Source organism: Myzus persicae, unplaced genomic scaffold (assembly GCF_001856785.1).
Source record: "Myzus persicae strain clone G006 unplaced genomic scaffold, MPER_G0061.0, whole genome shotgun sequence".
In the NCBI taxonomy this organism is placed as follows: domain Eukaryota; kingdom Metazoa; phylum Arthropoda; class Insecta; order Hemiptera; family Aphididae; genus Myzus; species Myzus persicae.
The window spans coordinates 13,100-31,502 of record NW_019104330.1 but is presented as its reverse complement, the minus strand read 5'-3'; the positions used below and the strand labels follow the sequence as shown (position 1 = coordinate 31,502).

General features: G+C 29.8%; 2 protein-coding genes across 2 annotated transcripts; both read right to left on the bottom strand.

Moving 5' to 3' along the window:
- Nucleotides 1-2,468: 2,468 nt before the first annotated feature.
- LOC111041208 (jerky protein homolog-like) lies at nt 2,469-8,031 on the bottom strand. The gene is made up of 2 exons (XM_022325420.1): nt 6,081-8,031; nt 2,469-2,858 (listed from the first exon to the last, which is right to left on the bottom strand). The coding sequence occupies exons 1-2, from the start codon at nt 7,485-7,487 to the stop codon at nt 2,556-2,558; spliced, it is 1,710 nt and encodes a 569-aa protein (XP_022181112.1). The 5' UTR covers nt 7,488-8,031; the 3' UTR covers nt 2,469-2,555.
- A 5,549-nt stretch (nt 8,032-13,580) lies between these two features.
- Nucleotides 13,581-15,771, bottom strand: LOC111041210. The gene is made up of 2 exons (XM_022325421.1): nt 14,774-15,771; nt 13,581-14,344 (listed from the first exon to the last, which is right to left on the bottom strand). Exons 1-2 carry the CDS (start codon nt 15,083-15,085, stop codon nt 14,015-14,017), a joined length of 642 nt encoding a protein of 213 aa, XP_022181113.1. The 5' UTR covers nt 15,086-15,771; the 3' UTR covers nt 13,581-14,014.
- Between the last annotated feature and the right edge of the window lie 2,632 nt (nt 15,772-18,403).

Below are 18,403 nucleotides of genomic sequence, written 5' to 3'. Positions count from 1 at the left end.
TATGGCCTATCCAAGTAATGATTAACGAATTGTCGTATAATGATAGAAGGGAAAATATTTTATTAGTTGGATTGTGGTATTCAATCACCAAACCTAATATGAATACATTTTTAGAGCCATTTACTAAAGAACTATGTGATTTGCAAAATAATGGTATAGATTTTATTCAGCCATCTAGTAAATTACTTACGAACATTAAAATACATAGCATAATTTCATCTGTTGATTCGGTTGCGAGACCAATGATTCAAAATATAAAACAATTCAATGGGAAGTTTGGATGTCCATTTTGCCTTAATGAAGGAGTCATTCGGAGTGTAGGAAGAGGTCAATCACGCATGTATATTGGTGGTCTTGGTCCAAAAAGAACTCTACAGCAGCATTTAGATGACTGTGACTTTGTAAACTTGAATGGTTGTATTAGAAGAGGAGTAAAAGGAGCGTCAGTTCTCTTACTGTTGGAAGAGTTTCATATTATTAAAAGTTTTGTGCCAGACTATATGCATTCAGTATTACTTGGTGTAGTAAAAACTTTTGTTGAAGCATGGTTTGACTCGTCCAATTATACTTGTGTTTGGTATTTAGGACGAAAAGTTAGAGAATTTGATGATATTTTATTAAATACAAAGCCACCACACGAGGTTACAAGAACATCACGAAGTATTCATGATCGAAAACAATGGAAAGCTTCAGAATGGCGCACATTTTTACTATATACCTCTACAGTTTGTCTCCAGAGAGTATTGCCTCAAAGATATTATAAACATTGGAATTACTTAATCATAGGAATATATACCTTACTACAAAACAAAATTAATAATGAGCAAATAGATCATGCTGAGTTTTGCCTCAATAAATTTGTTTCTTCTATTCCAAATTTGTATGGTGAACATTTTCTGAAATTTAATGTACACTTATTACTACACTTACCAAAACATGTGAAATTGTGGGGTTGTTTGTGGGCATGGTCTGCATTTCCTTTTTAACACTTCAATGGTACTCTATGCAAACTATTTCAGGGTACACAAGGTGTACCAGAACAAATTTGTAAAAATTATCAACTTGAAAGAAATTTAAGAGTAATGATTTCAGACATAACCACTACTCAGTCACTTACTCAATATTCATGTGCTAATAAGTTGTTTAAGAAATTGAGTGGATATCTTCATGTCACCAATGCAATTCAAACAGGACCGTTAACTACATTTGGTAAACCTCTCTCTGAAGATTTAAATTTAACTTTACAACAAAAAGTATGTATAGAAAATAAGATTGGCAAGACATTACCGAATACAACTGAATTTCAGTCATTTCATCGTTTTATTCTGGATGGTATGTTAATTCACACTACAACATACCAACGTTTAAAAAAACGACATAATAGTACAGTTCAACTTAAAGATGGAGAATTTGTAGATATCTCACATTTGCTGCAATATAGAATTAATACAAATTGTAATTTTAAGAGTATTTTAATGGGGCATCAACTTATTCAAATACCTAACATTAATATTTCACCTGTTATGAAGACTGCTACTATAACTACAAAATTAAGCAATAATATTATATGTTTTTTTCCAGAAGAACTGAAATCTAAATGTTATAGGATATTACATAATGACACTCTGTACGTTACACCAATTGTTAATTCTTTTGAACGGGATTAAAATATACTTGTTACGTTTTATAATTTTAAATTTTTTTTTTAGTTCTTTTGTTACAATAATACTTAATCATTTATTATTTTATAATCTGATAAATTTTATTTATTTTTTGTTTATAAATAAAACAATTCATTATACCTACTTATAGTAATCTATCAAAGTATTATTATTATTATAATATAGATTATAGACAATAATATAGTAAATTATAAGTGGCCAATCGTCTGCTATACAAATACTACCCTCTTCAATTGTGAGGTTTATGTGACCCAACCAAAAAATATTTTTTACAACAGTAAATCCTATGTTACCAAATAGTCCACTATTTAAAAACTACTTAAAGAAACAGTTATAACTATACATTAACAAATAATTCACTATTCAAAAACTATTTGTTGTAATAGTAAACTACCGTAAACCGGGGATACTTTGCGCCATTTTTCATCATTTTTAAACTTTGGGGCTAATTTTAACTAGCTAGCAATTAAAAAAATGAAAATAAAAAAATATTGACGTAATAGTGGGGGTCTGGACATGCTTTTTCCAAAATCTAATTTTGAATTTTTGAATTTTTTTAAGTATAAACAATTTTTTCAAAAATCTGGGCCAATGTTTCCCGGCAATGGGGGAATTTTAACCCACCTCCAATATCCTTTATATATTTTCGTTCCTGTTACTTTGGGCTAAAGTTAACCTATGCCAAATTAATCAGCAAGTTCTTGAGATTAGATTAAACCAATTTTTTATGGTAAAACAAGCTAAATGAACAAATAAAACAGCCTTTTAAGGGAAAAAAATTATATTCTTCGAAAAATACATTAAATTAAAAAAAAAGTAGTTCTTACTTAGTAAATTTGTATTTACTTTAAACAAAATAAAGAAGACAGGTTATCAGACAAAATCTTCAAGGTCTGGTACTCTAAAAAAATTGCGCTTACACAATAACGGTGGCTGAATTTTGCGTATTATGTCGCTCCATTCGTAGTCAATACAGTCTTTTTTGGACGGCCACCTCCACTGTTTTGACAACTTCTCCATACAATCTACTTTTGCGCCTTTATCGAAAATTGATATAATACGACCAGGAAAGTTTTTGTTTTCAAATTGTACAATTACGAAATCGCCAACGTTGTAATTCGAAGCTTGTTGTTCTTCCTCTGCTTCGGCGACAGCCAGATCGAGATTATCAACATCCTCGCTGTAGAGGTGGGCAAAATTTTTCAAACATCGATGTTGTCGATACATCGGATTTTCGAGTATAACCTCGATGTTTTTCGATGTTTTTAATACATAAACATAAAAACTTTTCAGAACATGAAAAAATTTAAATAACCAAAAAAAAGTTTTTAAAGGTCAAGTTTCTATCTTTTTTTTTATTAATTCACCATTTAAGTCATTTAGTGCCTTGCAGTTTGCACACCAATTTATGGCCCTTTAATTACAGTTATGGCAAGTAGTGGATTGGCTTATCGGGAAATTGGGAATTTTCCCAATGGGCTGGTTCATTTTGTGGGCCACTTACTTAGTAGTAAAGTAATACTTACTAGTTACTACTTAGTTTATATTTTACGAACAAAATAAATGTTTTTTTTAAATTTAGAAAAAATTAGAAACTTTATTATAAAAAAACATTAATTTACGAGTAACATAAAATGGTTAACAAAACTAAACTTAACTTACTAACCTAACGTCCTAACCATAAAGTATCGTCTATAGACTGTAAAAATAACAACTTATTTAAATGTTTAGAAGTTAAACGATTCCTTTGTTTAGTTAATGTCAATCCTGCCTTAGAAAATAATCTTTCACTAGGGACAGACGTTGCAACAGGTACTAAATATTTAATGGCTACTTTTGATAGTATAGGATACACTTTGCTCATATCCTTCCATATTAGCAAAGGATCATCTGATAGTCGGGCATGACTGCTTTTCAGGTACAAATTTAATTCGGAGGGAAATTCACTATCTTGTAACTGTCTTCCATGGAATCTACGGCTGGTAGATTGTTGAACATATTTAGCATGATCTTGCCACAAATTGATCAACTGAGGTTCTTCTACCACTGAAAAATAAAAAAAATAATTATTATACATACATGTAAAACACAGATTTATTTTGTATATGATAAATTGTATATTCAAAATTATTACTTGTGTTATCTGTATCAGATGAACTTTCACCGGAGCTCATGGTTTGTGATTGTTTGATCTCATTAGATATATACTTCAGCATTTTGGATAATGCAACGGTGTCTTTAAAATAAACTTTTTTAAAACGTGGGTCCAAAATAGTTGCCATACCCAAAAGGGAACAACTTTCTACTGAACAGAAACGTTTATCACATTGTACAATAATGGCAGATTTTAGCTGAAGTCCCATTTCTTGTTTTGGTTGGAATTCTTTAATATTTTTCTGCAGTATAGACACCATAGGAATCACCTTACTTGTAGTTATGTATTTTTGGGCACAAAGTTCCTTGGTTGCAGCTTCTACTGGTCTTAAAAGATCTATTACGTCCGAGATATCTTGTACTTCTTTTGCCGACACCATATTTGGAGCAGAAATATGCCTATGGACAATGTCATTTACAATTTGTTTTAAACAAAGAAACCTCTCCAACATATAAAACGTACTGTTCCAACGTGTTGGAACTTCTTGAAGCAGTTTCCCATCACCTTTAGTCGCCTTTCTAAGGTCGTCACTCGCAACAACGCTTTGCTTGAACCATCTGACGATATTTTTAACTTTTGAAACTAAAGATACAAGTTCAGGAACATTTGATATGGCTTGCTGAGCTACAAGATTTAATGCATGAGCAAAACATATAATCTGACGTTTTTTGTCAAATGCTATATCAATACCCAGACAGCCAAATAAAGTTATTGAAACATTTCTGTAAGATTTCAAAAGTAACATATAATGTTACAGAAATGTTTTAATTTAATTACAATAATATTACTGGAATGTTACTATAATGTTAAATATTCATGTTTTGTCCACTTTTTAAATATTAAATTAAATTGAAATTTATAAAATTTTTAAAACATTACAGCAATAATGTTGTAAGAATGTTTCAATATTTGTATTTTATGTTTTATATAACATTTAAATTTATTTGAAGTAATGTTANTAGTTGTCCACAAAATGTATTGTAATGCCAATATGACTTCTTGTTTGAATATCTGTCCATATATCAGTAGTCAACGCAAAGTGTTGAACATTTTTTAATTTGTCAATAAACATATTTTTCATTGAATCATACGTTAAAAATATTCTACGAGAGATTTCCCTCCGACTTGGAATTTTAAAATTAGGTGCAACAACATTCATCAAATGAACAAAGCCTTTATCTTCTACAATGCTAAGTGGTTGATTATCTTTGCACACCATGTACATTATTGCATTAAAAATTTTTTCAGATTTATGACCACCTTCTTTGAAAGAATTTAAAAATGCAAATGATTCATTTATTGTTTTTTGCCTTTTAAATGAACTCATAAATGTATTTTGGGTCATATTTTCCATACTATCATTATCACTGTTTTCAGTTGATTTATCAATATTAGTCTTAGCAGTAGTAGATGGTCCTGGGTCGTCTGGGTGGGTTTCGTGTTGTTCTTGAGATTCAGTACGTTTCACCGAACATACTTTTGAGTTCACTTTTCCGGATAAAACATTGCCATGAACATTTTTTAAATGACCATTCAAATTAGTAGTATTACCTAAAAAAATAATTAAGTTAAATGATCGATAAAATGTACATTTTTTTTAAGAGCTATAATTTATTAATTGTGTATTTAAATATTTGCTTTCAAATAGTATTGTACCAAATAATTTTTATGTTTTGACTTTGACAGTTCATATCCATACAAATACAATTATTGTTATAGTACCTAACCACATCACAGAAATCAATGTTGGTTAGGTTAATAAAATATTGGAAATAGGTACTCTACCTGATGTTTTGAGTGTCTTTTGGCATATATTGCATACTGCGGTTTTACTATCTCGTTTATCGAAAAACTTCCACACATCGCTTCGACTCATTTTGAATCAAACGTAAAAAGATTAAATGTTTAAACTTATTTAAAAATGAATACAATTATACAGTTTAGACTTTAGATCAGACGCAACACCATTGATCAATGATCATACGATATCGATCCGTTCTATCGCAAACATAAGTCACAAAAAAATTAAAGAATTTAATAACAAAAAAAGTGAAAAAAAAACATGTGTTTTGGTGCGAGACAAAATTGTTCTACAAAAATTTCAAAACATCGGTAAAACATCGAAGCAAAACATCGTTATTTTCTTCGATGTATCAATAACTAAACATCGATGTTAAAACATCGATGTATCGACCATAAACATCGATGTTTTGAAAACATCGATGTTTTTTGCCCACCTCTACCTCGCTGTCACTATCAGGATCAAGATCAACATCATCACTGTCACTTAATAAAGTGTCAATACCGTCAATATCAGATTCGCTCGAGGAAGGCAACTCAGCGTACTTTAACTTCTTTTTTGGTTGAGGTGTTTCATTTGAAGGTCCTGGGTTTCCGCGTGATTTTCGAATTTCTTCGACGGAAATACTGTCGCCGGGCGACACTTGTAATTTTTTTTTTCTCTGTTTTTCACCTACACCAATAAAATCTTCACGTTCTTTTTGAATGCGGCAGAGAAAAGCATTACCTATTAAGTCTTGGTCGAACATTTCCCCTTTATTTTCTGCCAACCGGTCTAAAAGTTTTTGTCGGTTTAAGGGGTAGATGCCAGCTTTGATGAAACCCGATTTTAAATTCTCGGCTTTATTCATATCAATTTTTTCCATCAATTTGGTCAGGAGTCTGGGAAATAAATCTTTTGGTAGAGTTGTAAAACAAGAGCCTATTTTTGTTTTTTTCCATTCCCTTAAAATATTTCTCCAAGCCCCTTTCATCGGGCGGAAAAAAGCAATATCGAGGGGTTGTGTAATGTGAGTAGTATTTGGTGGTAAACAAATGAACTTGATGTCGTGAGCTTCACATATTTCTATCACGCGTTCATTTATGTGGGACGCTAAGTTATCGCCTATTAATGCACAAGGGCCACCACCTTGGACTTCTTTTAAAAAAGTTGACTCAAACCAATTTTGGAAAATATTAGTGTCGAACCAACCACTTTTGCTACGGTTGTATCTCGTGTTCGGTGGACCCCCCTCTGTCCATGTGGTCCACAATGCTTCCGCCTTATATACAACGTAATTAGGGATTAAATGCCCCTCCGCATTTCCACAAAACATTAAAGAAATAGCGCTCTTAGTGCTGTTGCAAATTTGTTCTACGTATTTTGTCCCTCTTTTACATAAGACTTTTTTATTGCCGGTGTCGTCAGTAAGATTGGTTTCGTCGTAATTGTAAATGCGTGAGGGTGGAATACCTGCTAAATTTTTTTCGAGACGGTCCATATAATCATTTATATCATCGGCAGTGATTTTTGCACGACTTTTTTTTATATTCGAACTAACTTTGACCGATAGTTCTGGGTGTCGTTTTAAAAAACCAGAGACCCAATCATCACCCGGGGTATTATTCTTAAATCGTGATACACGAACACCTTTGGAATCTAGATAAGTTTTTATGGACAACTTTAAATCCGCGGGGATTAAGGGAAACCCGAAATCTGCCAGTTTAGTACAATGTTGCGCAAAGCTAGTTTCCTCGGCTGTACTAAAAGTTGTAGGACGGCCAATGTTCTTACCATGTTTTTTCTTAAGTTTATTTTTGATAGTCGATCTTGGTATTTTGAAGTGTGCTGACGCTTCGCGTTGAGTCATTGATTTTGTAGAAATGGCTCTCAAACATCTCTCTAAAATTTCCGGCTTATAATTTACGTAGGTCCTTGTACCTATTTCTCGAACATGTTTACGCGGCTTAGTGGACTGTTAAACAAAAAGGACGAAAAAAATGAAGAACCATATAAATAAAGTAGGTAGGTTATACCTTTAGTACCTCAAAAGACCATTTGAAACATTAAAATAACATAATAATGCCAAAAAATGTAAAAAAAAAATTCGGTATCTACTCACATTTTATCTATCAGTTATCACTAACAAATAATAGTGGGACAAAGTTACCCCGGCCCCGAAAATGTAAGTTTACAGCCACACATTTGTTTTTATTTCAAATGTCTTAATAAATTCTTTATAAGTACTATATTTGTGAAAATGTATCAGTCTTACTGAGTCCAGCGACGATTATTTCATATAGTACGAGTTAAGAGTTTTTGAAAGCGTTTTTTTGCGTCGAAAAACGGTTATGACAAACATAATTTTTTTTGATAACAAGGCAAGTGATAATGGCAAAAACTGTTATCATATTCGGTTATTAGTGTTGTCAACTATCGAAAACCATCACAACATTTTGATAATAGTCAAATGTCTTATCACAGCATACAAAAGTGTGTGAAATTTCAACGGTGGGACAAAGTTACCACCCGGGGCCAAAGTATCCCCGGTTTACGGTATACATTATTAATTAATAGTTAACTATTCAAAAATGATTTGCTGTATTAGTAAACTATACATTATTAAATATTTCACTATTCAAAAACTACTTGTTCAATAGTAAACTATACATTATTAAATAGTTCACTATTCAAAAACTATTGGTTGTAATAGTAAACTATACATTATTAAATAGTTCACTATTCAAAAACTATTAGTTGTAATAGTAAACTATACATTATTAAATAGTTAACTATTCAAAAACTACTTATTACAGTAGTTAACTATTAAATAGTAATAGTTTTTTTTACTAAGGGTGTTGTTAAAAATGTGTGCCGTCAACTTTTTACAGTACAACTATTTTTTTTATTTAAAAAAATTATTTATTTAATACAAACAAATTTAGCATAGGTATTTAAACAGTATATACATTTTTCAATGGAACTGATCCTTTTTCAGAGTCGAAATATTTCATAAGTCGTAACCTTTTTACGAATATATAGATATAAAAAGCTTATATAGCTTCTCTTGGTGGTCTGCGATTTGTAGGTTTGTTGATGATGTATTCTTGCTTTACCAGTGATGATGTTGTTTCCATTTCATTATGAATGTCAGTTAAATTATGTTCTTTGTCCATAATTCAATTGTGAAGTACACAAGCAGCTTGAGTTATGGTTGTAGCTTTTTCCGGATTAACTAACATTTTATTTTCAAATACGTCAAATTGTTTGGTTAGAACAGCGTTTCCCAAAGTGTGTTCCGCGGAACCTTAGGGTTCCGTGGGACAATGTCAAGGGTTCCGTTAGATGTATGAGATTATTGAGAAAATTATGTTTATTTAATGTTTGTTGTTTAAAAAATGTTTGATTGAAAATTTTTTTTTAAACTAAGTTTAATAATGAAAAGTCATTAACAGTATCATTAAAATATTATTTGGACTTGAGAGTTTAAGGAATTGATTTTCCTTTTTTAATTTACAAAAATTGTAGTTGAGTTGGATTAGACATTAGGGTTCCGCGAAACACAAACAATTTTTTAAGGGTGCCGTGGTCGTAAAAGTTTGGGAACCGCTGGGTTAGAATACCAAAAGTACACTCTACAATTCTTCTTGATCGTGATTGACGATAGTTATATTTTAAATTGGGCAACTGAGAATTTACTGGACTTGTTCTTGGTACATAATTCTATGACTTATTATCTTGATATTATAGTCTTGACTTCTAGTATTACTGCTTTTATATAGTTAAAAAAATACATATAGAAATGTATAATTAGTAGGGCTTGGAAGTAATAGGCGCTAAAAGATAATAATATTAATAATAATAATAATAATAATAATAACATTTTTAAGACAAAATTTTAAAATATGCATGGCAAAATTTCAAATACTAATGCAAAAATATTAAATTAAAATTCAAAATTATTCAAAATTCCAGAAAAAAAAACTGTATGTTGTTATTAATTTGCACTAAAACATAAATAAATGTAAATATTAGTTTATAATATTTCAAATATGGAAGAAAATTATTAGCTTTTCGACATTCTATTGAACAGCAATAATAGTTTAAAAATATATATATTCGAAAAGATAGTACTTACATCAGAATATGAGTTTATGCGATAGAGATTAAATGTATATCATCAAAATGCTAAATAAATAGGTAATAATTGACTAAGACGATAATAATAAATATCTACATTAAATATTATTTAGTTTTATATTCAATATTATTATTAAAAAAGAAAGGAAAAGATCAATTGTATTTATGAAATATTAAATATTCTGTTTAATATTGAGTATAAAAATCAAGAAATATGCACTTTTTTCCATAAAATTAACAAAATATGCAGAAAATATGAATATGCATCTGACATTTTCGCTTTTTAAACTCAGCTTTGAATATTTGAACTGATCGAATTTCTAGCTCTGTATGCTATACATTTAGAACATATACAATTATACAATCATATGCAACTCCTACAATTACTTGTACTTTATTAATAACAGAAATCGTTGCACCAGAATCAAATATAAAAGATGTTTCTATATTATTTATAAGTCCTCTTACTTCAAGTCTAACACCTGAAATAAGTTTTTCATCAACATTTTCAGAACAACTAGAAATTCGATCAATATTTATATTATTTAATTTTTTTTGTTTATTACAGTTAGCATTTTCTACAAAATTGTCATGAGGTGGCCTAACGCCTATCTCATGACTTATGCGGTTTTTTGATTGTTAAATTGTTTTTTATTCGAAGAATCATTGTATTCATTCGAGTCACCTTAATTTGATTTATTGAGATTACGAAAGTTTTGATCATCGTAATTATTGTGATATTGTTGATTACTAAATTTACTTTTATTTTCATCATGATTTACGGGTGTATATTTATTCGCGTATGGTTTATTACAATTATTGTTGTTTCAATAACCTACATTACGATTTTGACTACCCGAAAAATTGTTACTTTTAAAATTTTGTCCATTTGGGAAAATTGTATTTGGCTTTTAGTATAGTTATTTCTATTAAACTTCTTATTTTTAAAATAATTTTGTCAGTTAAGTTTCTTTCCTCATTATATCGATAACTATTATTATTTTTAATATATCTTTTGTAATAAATATTTGAATTATTATTATGACGTGATAATTGATTAGCAACAAAAGCATTTTGTTCTATTAATTTTGTATTTAAAACTTCTATTTCTACTTTAAGAGCATCGAAATTGTGAGTGATATTTCGTTCATTAACTGTTGGTTTTGCGGATTCTACTTTACGCAAATTATTTTGTAAGTCAGAAAGCGTATTATTATTCATTAATACGACTAGGTCATAAAAATATGGAGGAAGAGCTTCTAGTATAAGACTGATTTTCTCCGATTCCTCCATATTTGAGTTAACCTTATGGTCCAGAACAGGAAAAACAAGTAGCGCCTCTGACAGAAAACCAAATTTGCCGCTCCACCCCCCCCCCCACAATATAATTTTTTTTCAACTACCATGCTCATTATTAAAAAAAAACCACTATTGATTGCAGCACAAGTATACTATATTTATTTTGTTACATAAATATTTTTTATTATTACGAAAATTGCTGTATTATGTATTATAATTAAATAATAATAACAGATTAAAACAAAAATTGATATTTGGTCAGCCAAACTTTTTTCAATAGACAAAATTGATATACTTGTTAACGATTTTGGTTATCGTAGATCTTAAATAGTATTTTATGATTTTCAGCTTACTGAAGTTTTTTTCACATGCAGCTGTGGTGACTAGAATAGCGTGGTTTCCAATATTATGCGATTGCGCAACGAGAAACGTGTTACGATAACGCTAAAAATAAACGGCGGATTTTTTTTTTTTGTTAATTATCATATTTAAATTGAGACTGCCATTCGATGAAATTGCGCCTTTCGTAGAATTGTGCCCCTGGCAAATGCCATCTTGCCAGTGCCTAGCTACGGCCTTGTGAAAATCTGATAAGAATTGCAAACCTGTTTCGTTTAACTTTAATTTTCGGTTTGATAATTTTGCTTTAAGCATTCTGGTTCTTCCCGGCGAAATGAAATATTCCAGTGCTAGTTCCAAAGACTCCATGTTGTTCTAGATTACATATTATACAATTTTAATAGTATGCTTTTGCATTTGTTTTTAGATAAATTGGGAAATAAATAATTTTTTTAATCCTCCGACCACTCATTAGCCACGGATATCAAATTATAATTTTCAATAGAGTCGTTGACACATCCTTAAGGTTCACCATTATAAAATTCAGGTTTAAAGAAAATTGATTTAGACATGTTTAAAGTTTCGATTTTTGTGCTTATTTTATTTGCGTTTACTAAATCAGTATTCTTATTTTTTGAACGCGTTATAACGGGTGACCTATCGTCAAGATTAAAAGGTTCAGGTAAAAATTTATTTTTTAGTTTTATCAGCCTATATATATTTTACAAGTAGATATCAAAAGAAAACAGTTTAACCAAACATATAGATAATAATATATGAATATTATGAAATAATAATGATATGTGAATCAAAATAATAATTGGTGTGATAAATAAAATAAATAGTTAAATCGTCACACACATACAACAAAGATATGTTAATTATTATTACAAATATTTATTTTGGTAAAATATATAATTATTATAATAAATTGTGAATTCAAAAAACCTATAAACAAATTGAACAATTAATATGAATATGATACCTACATTATAAAATAACAATGTAATGCTACTAAATGATGTATCAACGTTTCCTAGACGCACCAAAGTACAACGGATGCCACACTATTTTCTGTAATAGTAAACAGCGTATATGACATAGGCGGGCATTTGGTTAAATTTTTAGGGGGGCTATAACAATAAAAGGTAAATGTAAATGTTCACCCCCGCACCCCCTTTATATACATAAGTATATAATATTACTAATACAAATATAAATGTTTGTTATAATAAAAAAAAAAATATAATATATTTAAAAATAATTAATAATTAATTTTATTTTAATAACAAATATCTGTTTTTATCAGCAAAGATATTTAAAATATCATTGCTATTAATTTTTTTTGCAAATACGTTGAAAACAAAACTATTATTATTATTATGTCACCGTTTCTATCGTCAGATCAGTCATGACCACGTGACTACGTGAGCTAATTTTCGAAAAAAAATTAACAGATAATTATTGAAACAAATAATATCAATAATAAAATTTTGATTTCGGGGGTCTATTAAAATATTTGGGGGGTGCTAAGTAACCCCCCCCCCATGGTTCGCCTATGGTATATGATATTATTTTAGTGTTATGATGTGATGGTCAAAAGACACATAAGAAAAACTGTTGTGAAGATGGTCTGATTCTCAACTTATATAATATACCTATAATAATTATAGGCTTATAGATTATGAACATTTTAAAAATCCATTAAATGTTTTTAGTGTGTCACCATATTTATGGATCTTAATGACAGTGGGGTCGTAAAAGAAAATTGAGAACCATGCTCTATATGACTAACCAAAAAATGAGAACTTATTACAAACGAAAAATCATCTATTCTATAATAATTGTCACTAATAGTTATGCATAGGATATTGATTTATTTAATATTAATAAACGGAATACAAACAAGATAAATACCTATACATAAAACAAAAAATAATTGTAAGACAACTAATAAGTCAACTATTAAACAAATTGTTAATGTGAATAAACGGATAATAATATTTTCAAGAACCGAAACATATTTGTATGTAATATTCTACATATCGACGTCTTTCGACCCGAATTTCTGTAAGGTATACCGCAGGCTTAAGTATATTCCAACGTCAACAACTATTTGTTATCCTCGTGTGTAAACGAAAACCATGAAAAAGGTGTGTGATAATAATAATAACTCAGACATTATATACAGTGTGTCCCGTTTTAAATGTACCACTAAATATCTCAGCCCGATAATCTTAGATTGAAATACGGTTTGCTGCAATAGCTAAGGGGTACTGAAGTACACATTTAAGGACAAATTTCAAATTTTTAACTCTTGTAGTATGCGCATGCGCAATACAAATTTTTTTTTTTTAAATTGCAACACCTATTTTTCTCACCGGATATGGATAGATTATTTTATTCTAAGTAATTTTGATCCATTGACCATAGTTCTAAACCTAAAATTGAATGTGTTACAGCTTTTTGAAATTTTAAAATAATTAAATTTTTTCGATTTTACCAAAAACATTACACGCTTGAATTGAGTGATTTTTTCATAGATTTTAATTAAGAATGTGAAGTAGGAATTAAATTAAAATTACTCCGTTACATTGATTTGACTTATGTTTATTTTTTTTATCTAATAAAATGTTCAAAATTTCCTCCATTTTTTTCTAAACACAATTCCAGTCGACGACTCACTTCTCTATAGGGTGCTGCCAAAATTTGTTCTTTTGTTAATTGTCTGCACGCTACCGTTATTTTATTTTTTAAATCCTGTAAGTTTGCTGGTGGATCTGCATAAATAACAGTCTTTAAATGGCCCCATAAAAAAAAGTCTAATGGTGTTAGATCAGGTGACCGTGGGGGCCATTCCACTGGCCCGTGAGTTCCCATCCATCGATTTCCAAACATTTCATTTAATTGTTGTCTTACAATAATGGCATTATGAGCGGGTGCTCCATCCTGTTGAAAAAATAAGTTTTGACGAAGTAATAAAGGGACATCTTCCAACATGATCGGTAGCAAAGTTAAGAAATCTGAATAACGTCTTCCATTAAGAGTACCGTCATAAAAATGTGGACCTATTAAATGTCCTCCTAATAATCCGCACCACACATTTGTGCCCCATACTGTTTGATAATTTGTATCAACTGCCCAATGTGGATTTCCGTTTGACCAATAACGGTTATTCTGCTTATTTAAAACACCATTATTGGTAAACTTTGATTCGTCGGTCCACAAAATGTAATTTAAAAATAATGGGTCGTTATTTATACATGTTGTTATCCATGCAATAAATGTTAATCTACGTTCGTCATCACCTTGGCGTAAATGCTGAACTAGATCAGCCCTATAAGGATGTAACTTGTATTTTTTGAATATTTTGTGTACCTTTGTTTTTGAAAAGCCAAATTCTCTAGCAACATGTCTTAAAGATGAGTGAGGATTTAATTGAATGTACGCAATTACTTCATTTTTCTGATCATCATTTGGTTCCATATTGCGTAGTGGTTGTCTCTGTGCATCTCTTATCGAAAAAGTCCCGTAAGTTCGTAAATTATTAACTAATCTTAAAAAAAAATTATGCGGTGGATGATATCTTTCGGGATATCGATTTGCATAAACCCTTGCAGCCTCCCGACAATGTTTATTACACTCACCATAAATTAAAATCATATCAACTTTTTCACTATTGTTTAACATTTTAAAGAAGAAAAAAAGAAAAATCTTTCAAAGTATTATGTTAAAAGTTATAAGTGTCATCGATGAACGTACAATACTGAGGGAACGTGCATTAGTTCATTTTTGATAATCAAACAATATCTACAATAATATTATCGAAGTACTAATAATAAAACTGGAAATAATTCAATAACTTTTATCGCACAATAATAACGCAAATTACAACGTCAGTGTCAATTTAATTGGTACATTTATTTTTAAATTAATTAAATTTAAATTAGCTAGGCATTTTGTTTTAGGTGATTTTGTATTCAATTATTTAAATGCATTTCATTTTAGTTCAAAAATGATTTACTTTTGTATCAAATTCAAGCGTGTAATGTTTTTGGTAAAATCGAAAAAATTTAATTATTTTAAAATTTCAAAAAGCTGTAACACATTCAATTTTAGGTTTAGAACTATGGTCAATGGATCAAAATTACTTAGAATAAAATAATCTATCCATATCCGGTGAGAAAAATAGGTGTTGCAATTTAAAAAAAAAAAATTTGTATTGCGCATGCGCATACTACAAGAGTTAAAAATTTGAAATTTGTCCTTAAATGTGTACTTCAGTACCCCTTAGCTATTGCAGCAAACCGTATTTCAATCTAAGATTATCGGGCTGAGATATTTAGTGGTACATTTAAAACGGGACACACTGTATAAATAATAAGTATAATGTACAATAAAATCAGTCGTTTATCGGTTATCTGCAGTGGCCATGCCCATTGTATAAACAAATATTAAAAAAAATTTGGTGTAAGAGACATAAATTAAATATCACACAAAAAAAATATTATAGAATTGCAAACAGAAAAAATAATTCGTTTAGAAATTGTAAAAATTATCATATGTATCTTATACGAACTATTCTGTTACCGAATCGAGTACAAAAAACATCAATTAGGTCAAAATGAGTGTCGTAGTTGTCTTGCAACAAAGCGGAGTTGAGGGCGTGGTTTTTTTGAGACAGAACTAATTGCCGTGAATTTCAAGCTATGTTGAATAATACATAATATATTCATTAACAATTATAAAATTTGTAAATCCTGAACATTTGCAGCCAAATTTTTACCTATTAATTGATCATTAATTTTTAAAATTGTTGTGAACGTTCTATCGGCAGTATAAATGACAATGCTTTTTAGTAATACAAGTGTAGACGATTTCTAAGTGAATTGAAAATGGCAGTTATTTTGTAAAAAATTTAGTAATGTAAAATAGCGTGTGTGTTGAATGACGAAAAGACGCTAAGGTGCTAAGATCTTGGTGTCTAATATATATTGAATAGCGCTGTGCTCCAGGCTCCTTTTTGCGTGGTGTCGGCTCCTTTGATATGGCGGCTCACGTGTTTGCAGTGAAGAGTTGCTGTTGCTAAATTTTAAAAAGACAATTAGTTGAAAGTGTCTACGATTTATACACGTGCGCCTGTCTGTCAATGTGTAGTTGAGTTTTTCTATTTGGGATTATAAGTTATACATTGTGAGAGGTCAATGTATTCTACATTGTATTCGTAAAGCTCACACACACATACAAAATATATGAAAGCCACGATGTAAATAAAAAATTAAAAACCTGATGTATTTTTTTTACAGCTTCGGTACCCAATTTATAAGCATGTAGAATACTACCCCCGACAACCTGCACAGATCCGGGGGGCGATATGGCATGGACTCGCCGCCAATTTAGATATAATATCTATCATAAACCTATATGGGTATTTGCATAATGTTTTATTATTTGTATATGGTATGTACTATCGGGCTCATACAAAGGGATAAGAGCGTTATCATTTAAAATGTTTATCAAGTAAGACAAACTTCCGAAATAAAGTGTGAGTAGTCAATAAAAAATAAAATTGTAATATAGCCTAATCAAAAAAATATTGTCTCATACCTATTATTATTAAATAAAAAGTAATTATTAGTGCAAATATTTGACCACTAATCATTAACACAATGTCAATTATTTTTATAGAATATAATTTGCTCGAAACCAAGATAATGTTTGCATAATATGCATCATAATATTATCTACAACCAGGAGTTAAAATAGAGGGGCGCCGGAGGACTTAGTCCCACTACCTCTGAGGGCAGTTAAAAAGCGTTCCCTTTAACGAATTAGGATTTTATACTTTAGACATTATACATAAAATTATATATGGAACGCTTAAAACTATATGGAGACATTAGTCCCATTTAGAATTTTTTCTCACTTTCAACCCTGCCTACAACTAAATGACGCATCATTTAAAAATGATTGCAATGTGGTTATAGTATATTATTAGGTATTAATAAATTTAAGTTTGGATATTTATGTCTGCATACAGGCGTTCGCCTTTTATCTCCGAAGTGGTTCATTATAGCTAAATAGTTGAAGTTGATGTTAAGGACATAAAAATGAACAGTGAAACGTGATAGATGCCGAGGTAGGTACTTTAATGCATATTTAAGACACAAATTAGGAACATTCGGTTGAGCCATATTTTAACAATCCTTCGATGAACTTGATACCTATGATAAGTCTACATTCAACCAATGAAGAAAAAAATTAAATACAAAATGTAATTTTGCAAATTAATGCATATTTAACAGGTTATAAAGAACGATTTCGTTAATTCTTTGTGTTAATGTTATTTTTTCTCATACTAATGACAATATTTTTTTGATATTTTGATCGATGCAATTTAAATAATTAAATCTATGAATTTCTATACACTAATTGTACATAGTGTGATTAAACAAAAATATATTAATTACCTTACTAGGTATAGCTAAATTGTTTTTATTGATGTACCTAATTCGGGCGACTGTCATATTGATATTTGGGGTGTAGGATGAGGTTATTAATAATCAACCAGTATACTGTTGTTTTTTCATATATAAAATCGGCAATAGACAATACAGTAAAAATATAAAACTATACATCGAAAAGGGTTTTTGATTTTTGTGTTCAGTCAGATTGTTTGTTTTTATAACTAGGTTGGCTTTCAATCTTAAATTAACACCTATGCGTTCGGTTCAATTATCAAACATAGAACAGTTTGACCCACCTCCAATAATATTTAATAGGTACGTTTTATATAAGTACCTACTTATATCAAAATAATGATAATGAAAAAAGATGATGTCATATTATAATAAACCATGTAATTAATAAAAACCATTTACCAATTATGTTCACAAAAATGTTTCAAAAATAAATGTCAGTCAAACGACAAACTTTTATAACTATTTATATTAATAATCTGTTGAATTAATCTCGCTATAGATACTTAAGTGTAAATAAATAATTATT